This window comes from Galeopterus variegatus, unplaced genomic scaffold (assembly GCF_000696425.1).
Source record: "Galeopterus variegatus unplaced genomic scaffold, G_variegatus-3.0.2 Scaffold3494, whole genome shotgun sequence".
Lineage (NCBI taxonomy): Eukaryota > Metazoa > Chordata > Mammalia > Dermoptera > Cynocephalidae > Galeopterus > Galeopterus variegatus.
The window spans coordinates 60,651-77,518 of record NW_007729605.1 but is presented as its reverse complement, the minus strand read 5'-3'; the positions used below and the strand labels follow the sequence as shown (position 1 = coordinate 77,518).

Genomic DNA, 16,868 nt, shown 5'->3' with positions numbered 1-16,868 from the left:
CTTTAACTTGGAATATGGAAAGGCATATTTTGCTTTCATTGTTTTAGCAAATTTTTCTGAATGTGTATGCCTGAAGAACTCATTGTTAAAGAACTCTGACAAAGGATTAATATCCAGAATATACAAGGAAGTCAAACAACATAACAGCAAAAAAACAAATAAACGAATTGAAAAATAGGCAAAGGAGCTGAATAGACGTTTCTCAGTGGAAGACATACAAATGGCCAACAGACACATGAAAAGATGCTCAACATCACTCACCATCAGGGAAATGCAAGTCAAAACCACATTGAGATATCATCTCATCCCAATTAGTCTGGCTATTATCAAAAATACAGATAACGACAAATGCTGGTGAGGATGCAGAGAAAGGGGAACCCTCCCATACTGTTGGTGGGACTTTAAAATAGTACAACCATTATGGAAACAGTATGGAGTTTCCTCAGGCAACTACTGACAGAACTGCCATCCAATCCAGCAATCCCACTGCTGGGTGAATGCCCAAAGGAATGGAAATCATCATGTCAAAAGAAATACCTGCACCCACATGTTTATCGCAGCTGTATTTACAGTAGCCAAGAATTGGAACCAACCTAAATGTCCATCATCAGATGACTGGATAAGGAAAATGTGGTGTACATACACAATGTAATAATACTACTCTGCCATAAAAGAATTAAATACTGCCCTTCACAGCAACATGGATGAACTTAGAGAAAAATCATGTTCAGTGAAATAAATCAGGCACAGAGAGAGAAATACCACATGTCCTCACTCATAGTGGGAGCTGAAAAATAAATAAATAAAAATAGAAAGAAAGAAACAACTATCAAGATAATATGTTGAACTTTCAAAAGGAGAGAACAGAACTGAGGTTACCAGAGATGGGAAAGCTGGGGAGATGGGAGGGTAAGGGAGGAAAGGGCCACAAAAAAATGATTACATTTTATAACGTTAAATATAATAAATATCCTGATTTGAGCATCACAGTGCATACACATAATATTCAACTCTGTACCCCCCAAAAAGAAAAGTTGAACAAATTCTGGTAGTGTTATAAATTCAGAAACAAACAGTAATTTAAATAAACATTTCAGACTGGAAAAAAAAAGCACAGATACACTTGCTCAATGCTTTTAACATACTCTACCATCTGCACAGTTGCCTATTCATTTTTTAAGAAAGAGAAGAGAGGAGTAAAGAAAGAATAATCACAAAAATAATTGTAAAAGATAAATAAGCCAGAGATTTGACCTCTAAATTGATATTTTTCCAAAATGTTTTATTCGGGGAAGGTAAAGGATATGCACAGGCATTAGGTTGGATCCTGTGTTCTGATATGTTTCTGGAATGTGGGTGGTGTTAGCTCTTGTGAGCCAAACTTATTCTCTAGGAAACAGAGATCCTCTGATTTGAGAAGCCCTGATCTGGCATATTCGACTGGCTTCAAATTCAGCATAAAAACTCAGTAAGAAAAATGTTAAGAGACACCTCAATGGAAAAAGCTGGGACGAAACTCATGGGATAGAAAAATATATTTGAATTGAGTCACTGATAAGATACACCTCCCCCTGACCTTTCAAAAACTTTCAGGCATCAGGTAAAAGAGACAAGTTTTGCCACCCAGTGTAGGTCTTCTTAACGTTGTTTGCCATATTAAAGAGAGATTTTGGAGATATTTCTCTGTGAGAAATATTTCAAGCAGATTTTAAAAAGAAAAATAAAACACGGCAGGGTGTTGTTCTTTGCATACCCTCATACACACAAATTAGTGCCAATCATATGCCTACATCTATGCAGCAATCAAGCCAAAAATAAAATCGGACAGATTGGAAAATACAGAAAGAATCACAATCCCTTCAATGAGGTTTTCAGATAACAGTAATACAGTGATCATTTTTCATATAAATCCTTTTATGAACCATCATGTTTGGATAAACATGGAACCATTCTTCAGTTTGGCTGATATTTATTTGCATCCATTACATACAGCCTCCACAATGAGCAATGAAGATACAAAGTCACAAGTATGTGGTACTGGATCTCATGAGCCTAACCAAGGAAGAAGTTAGAAAAAGATTATATCACAGAGAGATAAGTTTTGTTAAAGAAATATGCACAGAGAGCTGCTTTTGAAGCATAGAAACAAATACTTTTATCATTAGGAGAAGAAGACATTTGTTATTTATTTTTTGGCTGCTCAACATGTCTTAGTTTGAGTTCCTACAGCAGATGACACTGAGAAAAAGATTCAAGTGCAAGGTAATTATTTGGGAAGTAAAGGAAATATTGCTAGGAGAGTGGAATTGGATCAGGGAAGGGAAGGTAGCCAGTAAAGGGTATGTTATCAAGCCAGCTGCCGCAGTGAGAGATCAGAACTTCATCGCACTTGGGAATTCTGGGAAATGATGTAAAATACATATCTCATAGTTATCCCACCTAAAGAGAGAGAGAGGAGAGAGGAAGTTCCCATCAGTCATTGCATAGGGCTTCTTCAGAGTGCTTATTTCCCCCTGGCACTTCTGGCCAGCAGCATGAGTGGGCAGAGTCCCCTCGCCAGCTTTGGAAATAATAGGCTTCAAGTAAAGTCACTGACAATTGTAAGTCAAAGTCAGCCAGATAGTACCAAAGTAGTAAGGTTCAAGGAGGAGTTTCTGCTACAGCATCTGAACTATTTCCTAGGTCTGAACAATTACCAATGGTATGCATGACCTTTAGTAGGAAACAGAAACTACCTAGCACTATAGGAAAAAATGTGAAATGCATGCTTTCCCAGCCTCCCTTGCAGCTAAGCTCAATCATGAGCTAGGCTCTACCAATCAGACAGACCTGAGAAATTGAAGCAGGAGGTTCAGCAAAACTCACTCCTTCCATCAGAGGTGATAATAGCTATCTGACTACAGATAATAATATTGTATTGTTTATTTTAAAATAGCTATAAATGAGAATCTTGAACATAATCACCAGAAAGAAAAGATAAATGTTTCAGTGATGAATATGGACCCTAAGTAAATCATTGTACAATAAATGCATGTATTGAAACAACACACTGTACCCCACAAATATGAACAGTTAAAATTATTTTAAAATCAAATTCAGCACATCGAGCAGATGGCTTTTCCCAACTCTCTTCTGGCTCTAGCTTTTGTCTTTCTGCTGTTTTTCAAAACCATTTAAAATGTGCTTAAACCTGTCCCATAAACATACACACACAAGGCCAGCTACAAAATTTGCAGAACCCAGTGCAAAATGAAAATGCATGCCTTTTGTTCAAAAAATAAGGGAAAGTGCACTTAAAGGTACATGTAAAGCATTTTTCCTGTCTTCCACAGTCTGTCTCTCTCCACTTGGCATGATGTTTGTTTTTTATTTACTTTTTAATGTCATTCTAAGCATAGTAAAATTAAAATTTTAAAGTTTTAGCATAAATTTCATAATTTATCTTTATATTGTGCAATGCCAGTTTTAAATGCAAATATCAGAGCATTTAACTTGTATGTGACATCACCAAAATTGTAAAAGTAGTATTTTTTTGTCATCCCCAGATGGCCTTAAGCTAGCCAGTAGAGACAAATACAAGCCGGAATCAGAAAAGGTGGAAGGAAGAAGAGCAGATCCCTCCAGCACAGGGCCTGCAGTGAAGACCCTCACAGGCATCCAAGGTCTCACCATACCACGAGGAGCATTTTGCACACTGGCTCCTGCCTTAGGACTGTCATGATCCCCTGGCACCATGCACCAGCATAGACCAATGCACTACAGGAGGTGGGGTCTGGGAAATCTAGCCAGGCATCTCCCTTTCCCACCAGCCTATCACCCCAAATCACAGCAGCTAAGTGAAACCCAAAGATTTTTAAACTTCCATGCCTGGAAGTAATAAGTGCCTGCTCAGTGGTGGGTTGGAGATGTACTACAGGCTCATCCTCACTGACATATGGCCTCTGGCCGGCCACCCACCAAATACTCTGTGATACTGTCAGCTTGGGTAGGGACAGCTGTCACCATGCCCAGCCCTAAGACATGGCAGGATGTCCACACTCAAACCTAACCCTTCTCATTCCTATGCCCAGGCTACTTTCAGGGATGGAGGCAGAAGCAGTGGCAGGCTGCGAGCAGGAAGGAGGAGGCCAGGTAGACCCAGAGTGACAGCAGCCTGGAGCGAGGGGAGCAGAGAACATGTTCTTTGGAGGTGGGAGGTGGTGGAGGTTAGGACAGCCAGGGTACATGTTTTATTGTCTGATCAGATGCCACTTACAAAGCATAAATCAAAAGATAAAGCTGTTATGAATTTCAAGACAGCGATGGAAGTGCATTACACCCAGAGTGTGGTGTCATGTGACTATATTGGACACACACCCACAAAGCAGGCTCTGTGTATACAAACACAATGAGCTTGACTACAGGCAAGCTTCCTGTAAGAATAGCCCACATTCACCACCCTGTCCTCTTCTCTCCCATTCGCAACTCAATTCACTGTATTAGGCTTCGATATCCAAAATCAGGAGTGACTCAGGCTTTGCAAAACCTAAAGCTCACAGTTTTGAGGCCTGCTTAAAGAAAATGAATTACAAAATTATGACCATGCAATTAGGAATATGAAGGGGAATATGCATTTGACTGGTCCTGATGCTTAAACTCCATTAGCTTCACAGCAAATCCTCCTCTGCCCACAGCTTCTCTCTAACTCTTCCCCACCTTCCCTCCAATTGCCAAATCTGACAGACAGATTTCAATCTGAATCTTACATGTTTTCTTTCCTGTAATTGGTATGAATAACATTGACTCCTTTAAATCATCTGCCTTGGCTTCTGAGACGTCTTCTGTACTCTGACTCGTTATTTTCAGCATCTTTTATTGACTCTATTTTCTATCTCTTCCACCCAAAGTATCTGGTTAACTTTTACTATACAGATTTGTTTTACGGAAAATATTGCTTAAAACCACGATGATATAATATATATGAAAGTGCTTTGTAAATTGTAAATCATCATATAAATATGAAATATTATTATTATGATTGGGTCTACAATTTGTTTAGCAAAGAGTTTATCTTGATTTTACAAATGATCTTTTGACACCCAAAAAGAAATACATATGTAAGAGATTCATGTAAGCTGTAGAGATGACTTTAGGATTTATACAGTATTTTTATGTGTTTTACATATTTTGTACTATCCATTACAAAATAAATAACACTGAAAAATTAAGGGGATGACGTTTATTGTGTGTATATCTCTGTTTATCTAGTTATATGAGTGAAATTTTTATTTTTATGGAAATTAGTTGCATGAAACTCAAGCAAAAATATCTAAATGTGGCAGATATATTTTCCTAAACAGAAATTAATCTGTCCAAAAGAAAAACAAACCAAGAGGCAAGATTTCCTTTCCTTTATCTCAGTTTGCTCATTTATGCTCCTCAAAATAATGACTTCATTTGGCTATAAATGGTTTTTCTGCTGAACTTCTTTGAGTAGTTTTGTCTCTGCATTGATAAGGATCAATCTATGTAAAGGCAGAGATAGCTTATAAATTATTATCTCTCTGCTTCAGAGTTAATCACAATTTTAAAAACTATCTCCACCTTAAAAAAACCCATTTGGGCTTATGAAAGACTTTATATGGGGCAATAATATTCATAAAATAATAAAAATCCACCTTATAGCTAGAGTATTAATTACCAAAGGAAAATAATAATTTCCTATTTATTATGGTGAATTTTTTTCTTCTGAAGAGTAGAATAGCCTGCATGATCTTCATATTTGGAAATTCATCATTATAATTGAGAAAGCAAGACTCTGTGGCAAAACGTTCTTTTAAAAATTACCCTTAAGCCTCTAAAGAGTGGAAAAGCAAGTTTTCAGGGAAAAACATTGTTTTTTTCTAAATTACCATTAAGTCCAATGCTGCTTTCATTACAAGTTTTGTTCAGATTTTGCTTTTATTTTACATCAGGGAGAAAAAAAATCCTATTTTTTGTTTTCCCATGACAGTAAGTTTTCCAGAGATCTATACCTTCAATGCTGATCTTGTTTATCTTTGCCCATAAAACAATGAATCGTGTTTTCTGTGGGGATGGTTAATTCCTTTTAAATGCAATGGGTTTGTAAGCTACCACAGAATCATGACAACTTAAAATTAACAGCGTTGGTAGCTATTACAATTTTCGTCTTAGTTTGGGGTGCCATAACAGAATGCTATAGACTTGGTGGCTTATGAACAACAGAAATCAGGGCATCAGCATGGTACATTCTGTTGAAGGACCTCTTCTGGGTTGCAGACTGCCATCTCCTCCTTGTATTCTCACATGGTGGTAACAGCACAAGAGAGCTCTCTGAGGTCTCTTTTATAAGGGCATTAATCCCATTCATGAGGGCTCATGACCTAATTACCTCCCAGAGATTTTACCTTCTAATACCATCACATTGGGGGTTAGAATTTCAAATATGAATTTTGGAGGGGCAAAAATTTTCAGTCCATAACATTTCATATTATGTTTCTGGACTTAAACTAATTTTGGGTGAAGGCATGATGTCAACATACTGTATTGGAGTCTGACAAAATTTAGATTTTCAGACACTATTAATTCAACTAGTACAGATATGGTACACTTTCAGAGGCATGGACATCTTAGCAAAAATGCAAAGACATCATTTTTTACCATTAGGCAGAGATAACCTATGGAGTTTGACCAGAATAATTATGTGAATTTTTCAGCCTCTCAACTGTAAAGCTGCCGGCAGAACTGAGGTCATATCTGTAGCTGTTGTTAATAGTCATAGCTCAAGAGGACTGCAGTCCCTATCTTTCATGAGTTGCAGAATAAGACCTGGCATCCAACAAACATTACAATCCTTGCTGTGAAGAGCATGAAATGACCTCGTAAATAAATGTCTTGTGCTAGTGAGAAGACTGAAAAATTATCAAGGGATTTTGGGGGTATTTATCTGCTATCTCTAGAAAAAGTGATATTTTAAATTGCGCAGTCAATTAGTCAAAAAATATTTATTGAGCACTTACCATGTACAAGATCACACTATAGTATACACACATTTAACCTAGAGAAATTCAACTCTATACATTAAGCATTAAATGCCATATTTTGTTGGGAATATTTGGGGGGGGCTCAACTTAGCCCCTAAAATGCATCAAAGTACCTCACGTTTTCTGCAGCCCTTCATCTATTCCAAAACTACAGGAAAAGCTAGCTGTGTTGGAATTATTGAAAGATGTTATGCCTTCCTTCTCTTTTCTTATTTTTCAATTTTTGCTTAATATACAGTTTAAAACATTAACTCTCATCTCCATCCCCACCCCTCTGCTGACTAATATTTTAAGATGAGACTCCACTCTACTATGTTAGGTATTTGATGTGGAGGAGACTGGTTTTAAAAATAGCAACTCTTGCCCTCAAGGAATTTGTACATCAAAAAGATCAATGTATTTTGTGAATTAGTTCTCTATATAAAGCAAGGTAAGTCTGATACCTGCAATACAAAAAAGAGTCCCAGTGCCCTTAGTCCTGATCCTCAGACAAAATTCATTTCATTTTTGAGAACCTTCTTCACTAAAATTTTGGAAAAAAAATTATAAACAATGAGAAAGTTTATCTGTCACATTTGCATATGTAATTAACAAGAAAAAATTTGTCTCATATATTTTTCTTATCTATAAGTAATTTCCATGAGTAGGCACTCATTTAATAATGGCTCCCTTCTTGATAGTGGTGTCTACTTGAGTGCATATTTATTTTTACAAACAAACTTTTGTATGACAATCTGCCTATCAGGCTACAAAATTCCATACATAGTTACGTATATTAAGCCCTAAATTATATGTGGAAAAACGTCTTCATTAAAAAGTTACATAAAAAGTCTCTGAACTCATGTCTCTCCTGTCAACTTTATCTAAAATAAATTCAACTTATTATATGAGCAATTACTTTTCTAACTTGACACTATGAAAATTTAACTCTAGACCAAAGCGGTTGTATTTATTCTCTTATTTCTCTTACCTATGCAAGTTTCAAAACCTGACTGTGAGTTGTTTCTGTTTGCTTGTTTTGCTTAAATTTATCTGCATATTTTTAATATTTTAATATTTTTAATATGCAGATAATGACCAACCTTCAATCTCTAGTCTTCACATTAGTCTCCACGTGTTAAAATTTTTATCCTATTTGGAATGGTGGATATGATTGCAGACAATATCTCAAGTTCTTGGGAGAAGCATCTGGGTGACCTGTCACTCTTTGCCTGGGGTTGTGACCCTGGGCAGGGTTGTCAGTACACCAGCTAGCATCACATGACTGTGATATACTTCAGCTCCTCAGTTTGAATGTGTGATCCTAGGTGGGGTTTCTCTTTCCTCTTTCCTGCAGAGGCTTCTTCTGGGTCCTTGCTTCTGTCAGCTGGGGGATGGGTTGGTGGTGGTTGGGAATTTTCTTCCTTATTGTTTTTGGCTATCGTGGGTTTCTGCACTCTCTGGGGATTCCGTGAGTGTCTCTCCCCAGATCAAGGCACTTGTGTGAGCAGCTCACAAGCCTCCACCTCCCGTTAACTATCTTCTGTAGTAGCATAATTTCCTCTGTGTTGGACCACTTGGTCACAGGTCTGCACTCACTCACCTCTATCTCCAGGCTCTGCTGGTAACACTCCTTGTGTCAATGCAGTCGAGTGGTCAGAGAGCCACCTGCACAGTGGCAGTGACTTTTGCAGTAGCAGTGGCTGCTGCTTTGTCTATGGGCCACACTTGTAGCAGCAGTGGTAGCAGGCTGCCCTTGTGGCCATAGTGGCTGTTGCGGTAGCTGTGGTGGAAGACCCGCATGGTGGCGGTGTTTGCAACAGTGGTGGACCACTGCTCTTGCTGTCTGTTGGCAGGGGCTTCCCTAGGCTCCGGAGGTCCCCCAACTCCTGAATTTTATTCTTGAAACACTGGCCATATTTTGAGTTCATATTTCATTTGTATTGGTTTATCATTTATAAATTCATGTAAGCTGCATGGGAACACAACTGTGAACTGCTTCTTTCACTGCAGATCCCATGCATCCAGCATCTTTAGTTCTGGTATCTTAAAGAATACACGCTCAAAATTGCAATTCGAATTGATAAGTGTTAAAATGAGGGGGTGCAGAATGAAAAAATAAAAAAGAAAGACTCAGAAGCTAGAGTCTGAAGCACTTATTTGTCAGTGTGGGGAAAGTGTGGTTAGGAAACGCTCAGGTAATTTAAATAGCATTATAGAAAGCCAAGGTATTCTGGAAATAAAAGATATCCGATATATTTAGAGCTTCCAGTTTGAGATGATGAATAGTAAGATAAGGGTGGAGAGTTAGTTGGAACCATATCACACAAACTTGTTTATCCAGATAAAGAGTTTAAAGTTTATCCTGAAAGCAATCAGAGCTGTTAAAAACAGGGAATGTTTAAGTCACAAGTAACCTGATCAAAATTGAATTTGCAAAATATCACTCTGTGATCTAGGGAATAGCTAGAAAAGAGCAAGTTTTAAGACATGAAAAACAATTAGATTAATAATGTAGATGACACATGACCTAAAATCTGGTCTGAACTGTGGTAGCGGCAAAAACGATGGACGGGAGTGGGGGAATTTGCAAGTGTTGAGACCGGTCTTTGATTGGCTACAGATGGAGTGAGAGGATGTAATGCAAGAAGTCTGAACAGCTAGGTATAACAGGGTGTCATTCACTGGCATGAAAAGCAGGTTTAGAGGCAAAGTTCCTTTTGGACAGGTCAAGGGTGCACACAGGTCTGAATTTGAAGATCTCTGTCCAGTCTAGAAACAGAAGTTTGAGCATGATTCACGGAAGATGATGATAGCACAGCTTGGAGCTGAACGTGATCACCCAGGAGGAGTTTTCAAGTGAAAAGACAGCAGGGCTGAGTGAGAACCCTAGCAATACCTCTTTTTAAAGAAAAGACATTAGAAGAAGTCTGAGAAGGAACAGCCAGAGGGACTGAAGAAAAGGGTGGCATTGCAGTGATGTCTACTTCTCTCCAGAGCCTTTATATGGTCACCTTCCCATCAGCATTTCAACACACTCAGAATCTGCCCATGAAACAAAGTCTCCATTCATAATAATAGCTACACATATATAGTGTGAATGGTGGGCCAACTCATATAATCCTCTCAACTCTATGAGATAGATTTTGTCACTAAATATACTTGATACTACCCTTTTTATTTTTATTTTTATTTTTTTTCTTAATTTTATTTTATCGATATACAATGAGGTTGATTATTGTGGCCCATTACCAAAACCTCCCTCCCTCCTCCCTCACCCCCCTCCCACCCAACAATGTCCTTTCTGTTTGCTTGTCATATCAACTTCAAGGAATTGTAGTTGTTAAGTCTTCTTCCCCCCCCTCCCGGTTTTGTGTGTGTGTGTGCGTGTGTGAATTAATTACACCTGCATCAGAACCATAGTCATAAAATTTATATACTTGTACAATTGAAAGCATGTACTTAAATGCTAGATGCTTTCATTATTTTACTGAAGCATTGCTGAATTGTAAGTAATTTAAAAGGCCATGCAATGCTATATGTTAACAAGATACAATTATTATGAATGTGATGTCAGTGATCAACTTCATATGGATTTAGAATCATATTAATATTCACATGACTGTTAGGCTGTGCTCCCTCCAATAAGTGAAAACATGTGGTATTTCTTTTTCTCTGCCTGCCTCGTTTCACTTAATATTATTCTCTCAAGGTCCATCCATGTTGTTGCAAATGGCAGTATTTCATTCGTTTTTATAGCTGAGTAGTATTCCATTGTGTAGATATACCACATTTTCTGTATCCACTCATCCGATGATGGACATTTGGGCTGGTTCCAACTCTTGGCTATTGTAAAGAGTGCTGCAATGAACATTGGGGAACAGGTATACCTTCGACTTGATGATTTCCATTCCTCTGGGTATATTCCCAGCAGTGGGATAGCTGGGTCATATGGTAGATCTATCTGCAATTGTTTGAGGAACCTCCATACCATTTTCCATAGAGGCTGCACTACCCTTTTTAAATGAGAAAACTGACACATAGAAGTATAAGAAATATGCCCAAGATCACACAGCTAGTCAGGCTGTCTGACTCCAGAGTCTGTGCTTTAACTACTATACTCACCTGCTTTAGACTCACATCCCTCTCTGACTGCTCTGTCTTTCTCCCTGACTTCACCACCTAAGGAGGTATATTGCTAAGTCCAGTGGAAATTGTCCCAGCAGTGTCTTCTGTATTCTCTCTTTTGCTTCCTGAATGATCTGTCCCCTTGGTTTCATGTGTTTTCCCATCCCCCAAGACTCAGTGCTCTAGCTCTCCCCTTCCTTGCCTCTTTTTAAAAATCTTTCCTGCCAGGCTCCAGACCACACAGTCTACACAGCTTCAATGGGTGAACAAAACCATTGACAAGGTGTTTTAGAACAATCACTTTAGATCCTAAAATGTACACGTTGCCAAAAGCCAGTCTCATCATAATTTCTTCCACTTCTTGGATTCTTTATCTGAATGAATGGTGCCATATTTAAGCAGTTGCTCAAGCATGAAACCAGGGATACACCTTTGACGATATGTGGGAAGAGCTGATGAAGAATCACTAAATGCTTCGGTTCTTGATTTACACTCTGAAATCTCTTTCTTGTCTCTCTCAATCTCCCCGATTATGCAGCAGCATTCTCTTGTTATAGCAGGATTTCTAGTCTCAACTCACCTCAATATATTATCCATAGCACATGTAAACTGATCATGCTTTTGATCATGATCAAAACAAATCTTATATAAATCGCTGCCTAAATCCATCAATGGTGTCTCACTAAACTACTATGAAACTCTTTTACATGGGATAAAGATCTTTCCCAGGTTTATGTCTCCAGCCACACCTCTGGCTACTCCCCCATCTATACTTTATCCCCCCCACCATACTCTCAAACCACTTGCTCCAGTCTCAAAAGCAAGCTGCAGCTCTGTGAATAAGCCCCCCTTGGGGTTTTGTCCATGGTGCTCATATTGCAGGTGTAATGTTTCTGATCACATCCTTGGTTGTGGAAAAGCGTAATGTTTATAATTTATGTCCAACTAAAATTAAATTGGTTCTTGAGTGCTGATAAGTTTCTAATGGCAGAAAACATAATCCTGCCAGTTCAACAACCATATTTCAGAACAAAAGTTTAAGTACATTTCCAGAATTCTCAGCCATGATCCTTTTCTTTCTCTTGTTGTCACAGAGATATACGTCCTCCTTACATTTGGAAAGGGGCATCTAGCCCAATGACATCCTCTGTTGCTAGCCTCTGCTGATAGGAGGCTTATCTCTCCCTCTGTTGGTAGTTGCTCTCAGCTTTCTCTGCTGATGGCCCTGACTACTCTGTCTGTGTTTTCTCTGCATAAAGTATGGTGGTCACTAGGGCGAAGGTCTTTCTTGTTGATTCATCCCCTATCTCACCTCTTATTACTGATCCTCTGAACAGTTAAGGGAACCCCTGAGAAGCAAGTGGTTTTTAATTCTCAGTCTCTTCTGCACCCTATTTTGGCACACTGGAACTTTTTAAAAAATTTATTTATTTATTACAAATATTAATGAGATACAAAGCCGATTGTCCCCCCTACTGCCCATGATATGGGGGCCAGATTCATAGTTGGGGGCATACCCAGTACCAGAAATTACTTTTGTAGACTTTGTCCCCTCCCAATTATCCTCCAACCTCCCTCCCCTGTCTCCTCTCCCCTCAACTCCAATTTGTAGCCCTAGGAATGTTCCCTCCCTCTGTTGGATCACGGCACTGCTGTGGTCTGTCTTTCCTGCCTTCCTTTCTCTCTTAGCTCCCACATATGAGTGAGCACATGCAGTATTTATCAGTCTGTGCTTTGCTTGTTTCAGTCAAAATAAGTTTCTTCAGGTTCATCCATGTTGTTGCAAATGGGAGTATTTCATTCTTTTTTATGGCGGAGTAGTATTCCACAGTGTATATATACCACAGTTTCCTTATCCAATCATCTATTGATAGACGTTTAGGTTGGATCCATATCTTGGCTATTGTAAACAGAGCTGCAATAAACATGAGAGTGCAGGTATCTCTTCGACATGATGATTTCTATTCCTCTGGATATATACCCAGAAGAGAGATTGCTGGATCATATGGAAGATCTACCTGTAGTTGTTTGAACCGTTAAGATCTCCACTATATCCCACAGAAGCTGAAAGTCTTGAGGAGGCACTTCATCTTTTGCCCTCTCCACACTGCCTCCTCTACTCTGCTGGCTTTTAGGCAGGCTGCACTATTGGCTCTCTTCAAAGTTCAGATCTCTAAAACTATCTAGGACTCCTATTGACCTCTGAAGAAGAGGCCAGAGGGCAGTAGTGGAGCTCTGCCCTGATCTAAACGCTCTTTCTACCCTTACCAATGTTCTTTAATCTCCAACCCAATTCAGAAGGATCTTAACCTCCTCTCTGTATAGCAGAAAAATTATTCTTTGTCATTATACATTTTTCTCTTTTCTGTAGTTTATGATGCAGAACTCAATGCCCCGATTCGACCAGGCTTTACTCTTGACATGGAAAGAAAAGTCCTTAGCATTCCAAAGCATTTTTCTCTTTCAAGTGTATGCTTTTTGTAATTCAGAATTACTATCAAGATACTGCCTGCTATGAACTTATCAAAAATTACATGATAAAAATCAAAGTAAAAACGAAATTGACTCTTCATACTTCTTAGGTGCTTTTGTACCCTCTCCCAGGTAATAAAACCGAAAGTCTTTTTTTTTAAGTACATCTATTTATATTAATTCCAAATGTCTAAAGAACAATATTTTAGAGTTCATTTACATCCATATAATTTTAGGATTTACATTCACATAAGCATATGAACAAATGTTACTTTGCTGCAACACAGGTCTAATAAATTACTCAGACATGTTGTCTTTGATACCCACATATTTACGGCAGCAAATAATTATGATTTTAGACTTTCACTAAGGACTTTTGTACAATGCTAGGAAATGTACAGAATGCAAAGAAGATAGTAAAACAAATGTATCTTCTTATACCATGACACCATGAAGGATGTGGCATTACAGAGTAAATTTTATCAGTTTAGTCTGTTCAGCCTGGTCTGAAAGGATGAAATTAGCTGAATAATTCCCAGATATTGCTCTACTTTGTGCTTTATAAATAAATGTTGTGGGGGCTGGCCAGTTAGCTCAGTTGGTCAGAACATGGTGTTATAACACCAAGAACAAGGGTTCAAATTTATGTGCTGACCAGCCACCAAAAAGTAAATAAATAATAAATTATTAAATAAATAAGTGTTGCTTTATTCTTTCTTCTGTATCTCTTACTAATAAAATAGGACAATAATGCTTTTTCTTTAAAATAATTCCTTTGGTCCTAATAAATTGGCAAAGTCCAGTTCTTAAGAACATTAATACATCAAGGTTTTTATTTTTTTTGAAATCTGATTTTACTGTTAGAAATGCTTCAGAGAAAAAGGAGTATCAGAGACAGAAACACACATTAGACAATATCTCAAATATTAAACCTGTATACTCTTTTACACGGAAAATATCTCAATCCTCTCATGAAAGTGAAAAGTATCGTATTTGTTGTCCTCTCACCAACACCTCTACATGTTTCCTGCACAGTAAAAATTCAATAAATAGTTGCTAAATGAGTAAATATGTAGATGCTGGTACAATTTTACAGACAAAAGAAGAGATAAATGGCCTTATAAAACATGTCTGCTATAAATCCCAAATCAGAATAACAAGTATATAACAAATAATCTGCATAATTTTACAAAAATATTTAGTCAGTAGAGTAGAAGCATAAATTCACTTTTCCTTTACTTAAACATTCAGTGATAACTATACTCAAAATCAGCAACTCACCAATTATAACCACGTAATTCATTTAGACACACATGAAATGTATTCAAAGTCATTATGGTAATATGGTGTTAAACAATTGGACTTATTTAGAAATTTATGTTCAAATTCTATCTGTTTGATTTGGATGATCTACTAGAATTCTCTGAGTCTCAATTTCTTTACCTATGATATGGAGTCAGAAAAACACCCTCTCCCATAAAAATTTTTGTGAGGATTAAATTTAGCCCTTATAATATAAAATTAAAATAAGAAACAATTCTTAAAAAACAGAAAAAAAAAATGAGATTAATGAAATTAAATGTGTATCTAATTGGTGGTATAACCACATAGAAACAAACAGCTTCAAGTACCCTTAAAACACAATAATTTCGGGGCCGGCCCAGTGGCGCACTGCTACAGTGCACCGCTTGGGAGCGTGGTGGCGCTCCCGCCGAGGGTTCGGATCCCACATACAGACCGGCCGCTCACTGGCTGAGCGAGGTGTGGGCGCAACACCAAGGGTTGCAATCCCGTTGCCAGTCCCGGCCCAGTACGGGCGCGACACTGAGGGTTGCGATCCGTTGCCGGTCACGAAAAAAAGACAAAAAAAGGAAAAAAAAAAAAAAACACAATAATTTCAATGCATCATGGAGTATAATTTAAGGACAAAAATAACTGTGAAAACAAAAACAAAACCTTACACTTTTTTCACTAATCATATTGTTGGCAGTAGTGTTGGTAGTTGGCATGTTGGTATTGTTATTCTAAAACAGTTATGCATAAATTGTGGAATAAAGTAATTGAGTAATTATGTGATATTCTAGTTCTGTAATTCCCAGTGTGGTCATAAACCAGGATTCTTGAATCTTGTGAGGGGAAAAAAGAGGTACAGACAGAAGATTTTAGGTTCAAAAGCAAACAAAAATCCCCTATAATTTTGAATTCAAAGTTGAATTGAATGTATCAATAGAATTCACAATGATATAAAATACATATCATTATTTATAATGATATGTATTCATATATTTGTGAGTGTATGCATTATTTTTACTTTACTTCGTAAAAAAATTTTAAATAATAATAAAACAAATAGAAATGAGCATCTCATTACTATCAGGTGGTGGACTCTACATACCATTTTTCACTAAAAGAAAGCAAAAATCCTTAGAGAAATGGCTAATTCCAGATCTCGAGTGATTAATGTATAAGACTGAAACATCCTGCCATAACAGATAGCAAGTAAGCCATTAACAACTACTAAGGTAATGTCAACAGGACTTAATTAAGTCAGCTTAAGGAGGTTCACAGTGGCCAAAAATGTGATACTTTTAGCTTTGATAACGATAATAATTACAGTGGATTGAGAAACTAAGTATGGTAAGTCCATGAGTTCATAATAGTAGTAAAAAAAAAAAAATCAAATTGGTCACCTTTGGAGAACTATAAAAAATTAAAACCAGGGCCGGCCCGGTGGTGCACTGCTACAGTGCGCCACTTGAGAGCGCGGCAGCGCTCCCGCTGAGGGTTCGGATCCCACATACAGACTGGTTCCCGCTCACTGGCTGAGCGAGGTGTGGGCGCAACACCGAGGGCTGCAATCCCGTTGCCGGTCCCGGTCCAGTATGGGCGCAACACTGAGGGTTGCGATCCATTGACGGACACGAAAAAAGACAAAAATAGGAAGAAAAAAAAAATTAAAACCAATTAGTTATCTTGAATATTGGTAGATAAAATTTCCAAGCATTTATCACATATTTTCTATAGGAAGTATACCACTGGGTAAACCAAATAATAGATAAAGGGAACAAATTTTCATAAAAGTATCTCAAATAGAAAACAACCAGAAACATGGTAGTTTTGGAATGTCACCATATTGTGACCCAAAATGAACTATTAGATTTCAGCACTGAGCACCAATGGTTACTTATCCCGACCCGCGGGATATTCAACGCAGACCCTGGAGGGGGGAGTGGGAATTGGATGGGA

General features: G+C 37.9%; 1 protein-coding gene across 1 annotated transcript in view; it reads left to right on the top strand.

The window, feature by feature from the left end:
• LOC103600879 (UDP-glucose:glycoprotein glucosyltransferase 2-like) overlaps nucleotides 1-16,868 on the top strand; it is a gene marked incomplete at its 3' end in the record, with an annotated part of 156,175 nt that overhangs the window by 84,005 nt on the left and 55,302 nt on the right. Inside the window, exon 2 of the mRNA XM_008585211.1 lies at nucleotides 13,522-13,619. Within this exon, the coding sequence (XP_008583433.1) occupies nucleotides 13,522-13,619 (98 nt within the window). The remainder of the gene's footprint in view (nucleotides 1-13,521; nucleotides 13,620-16,868) is intronic.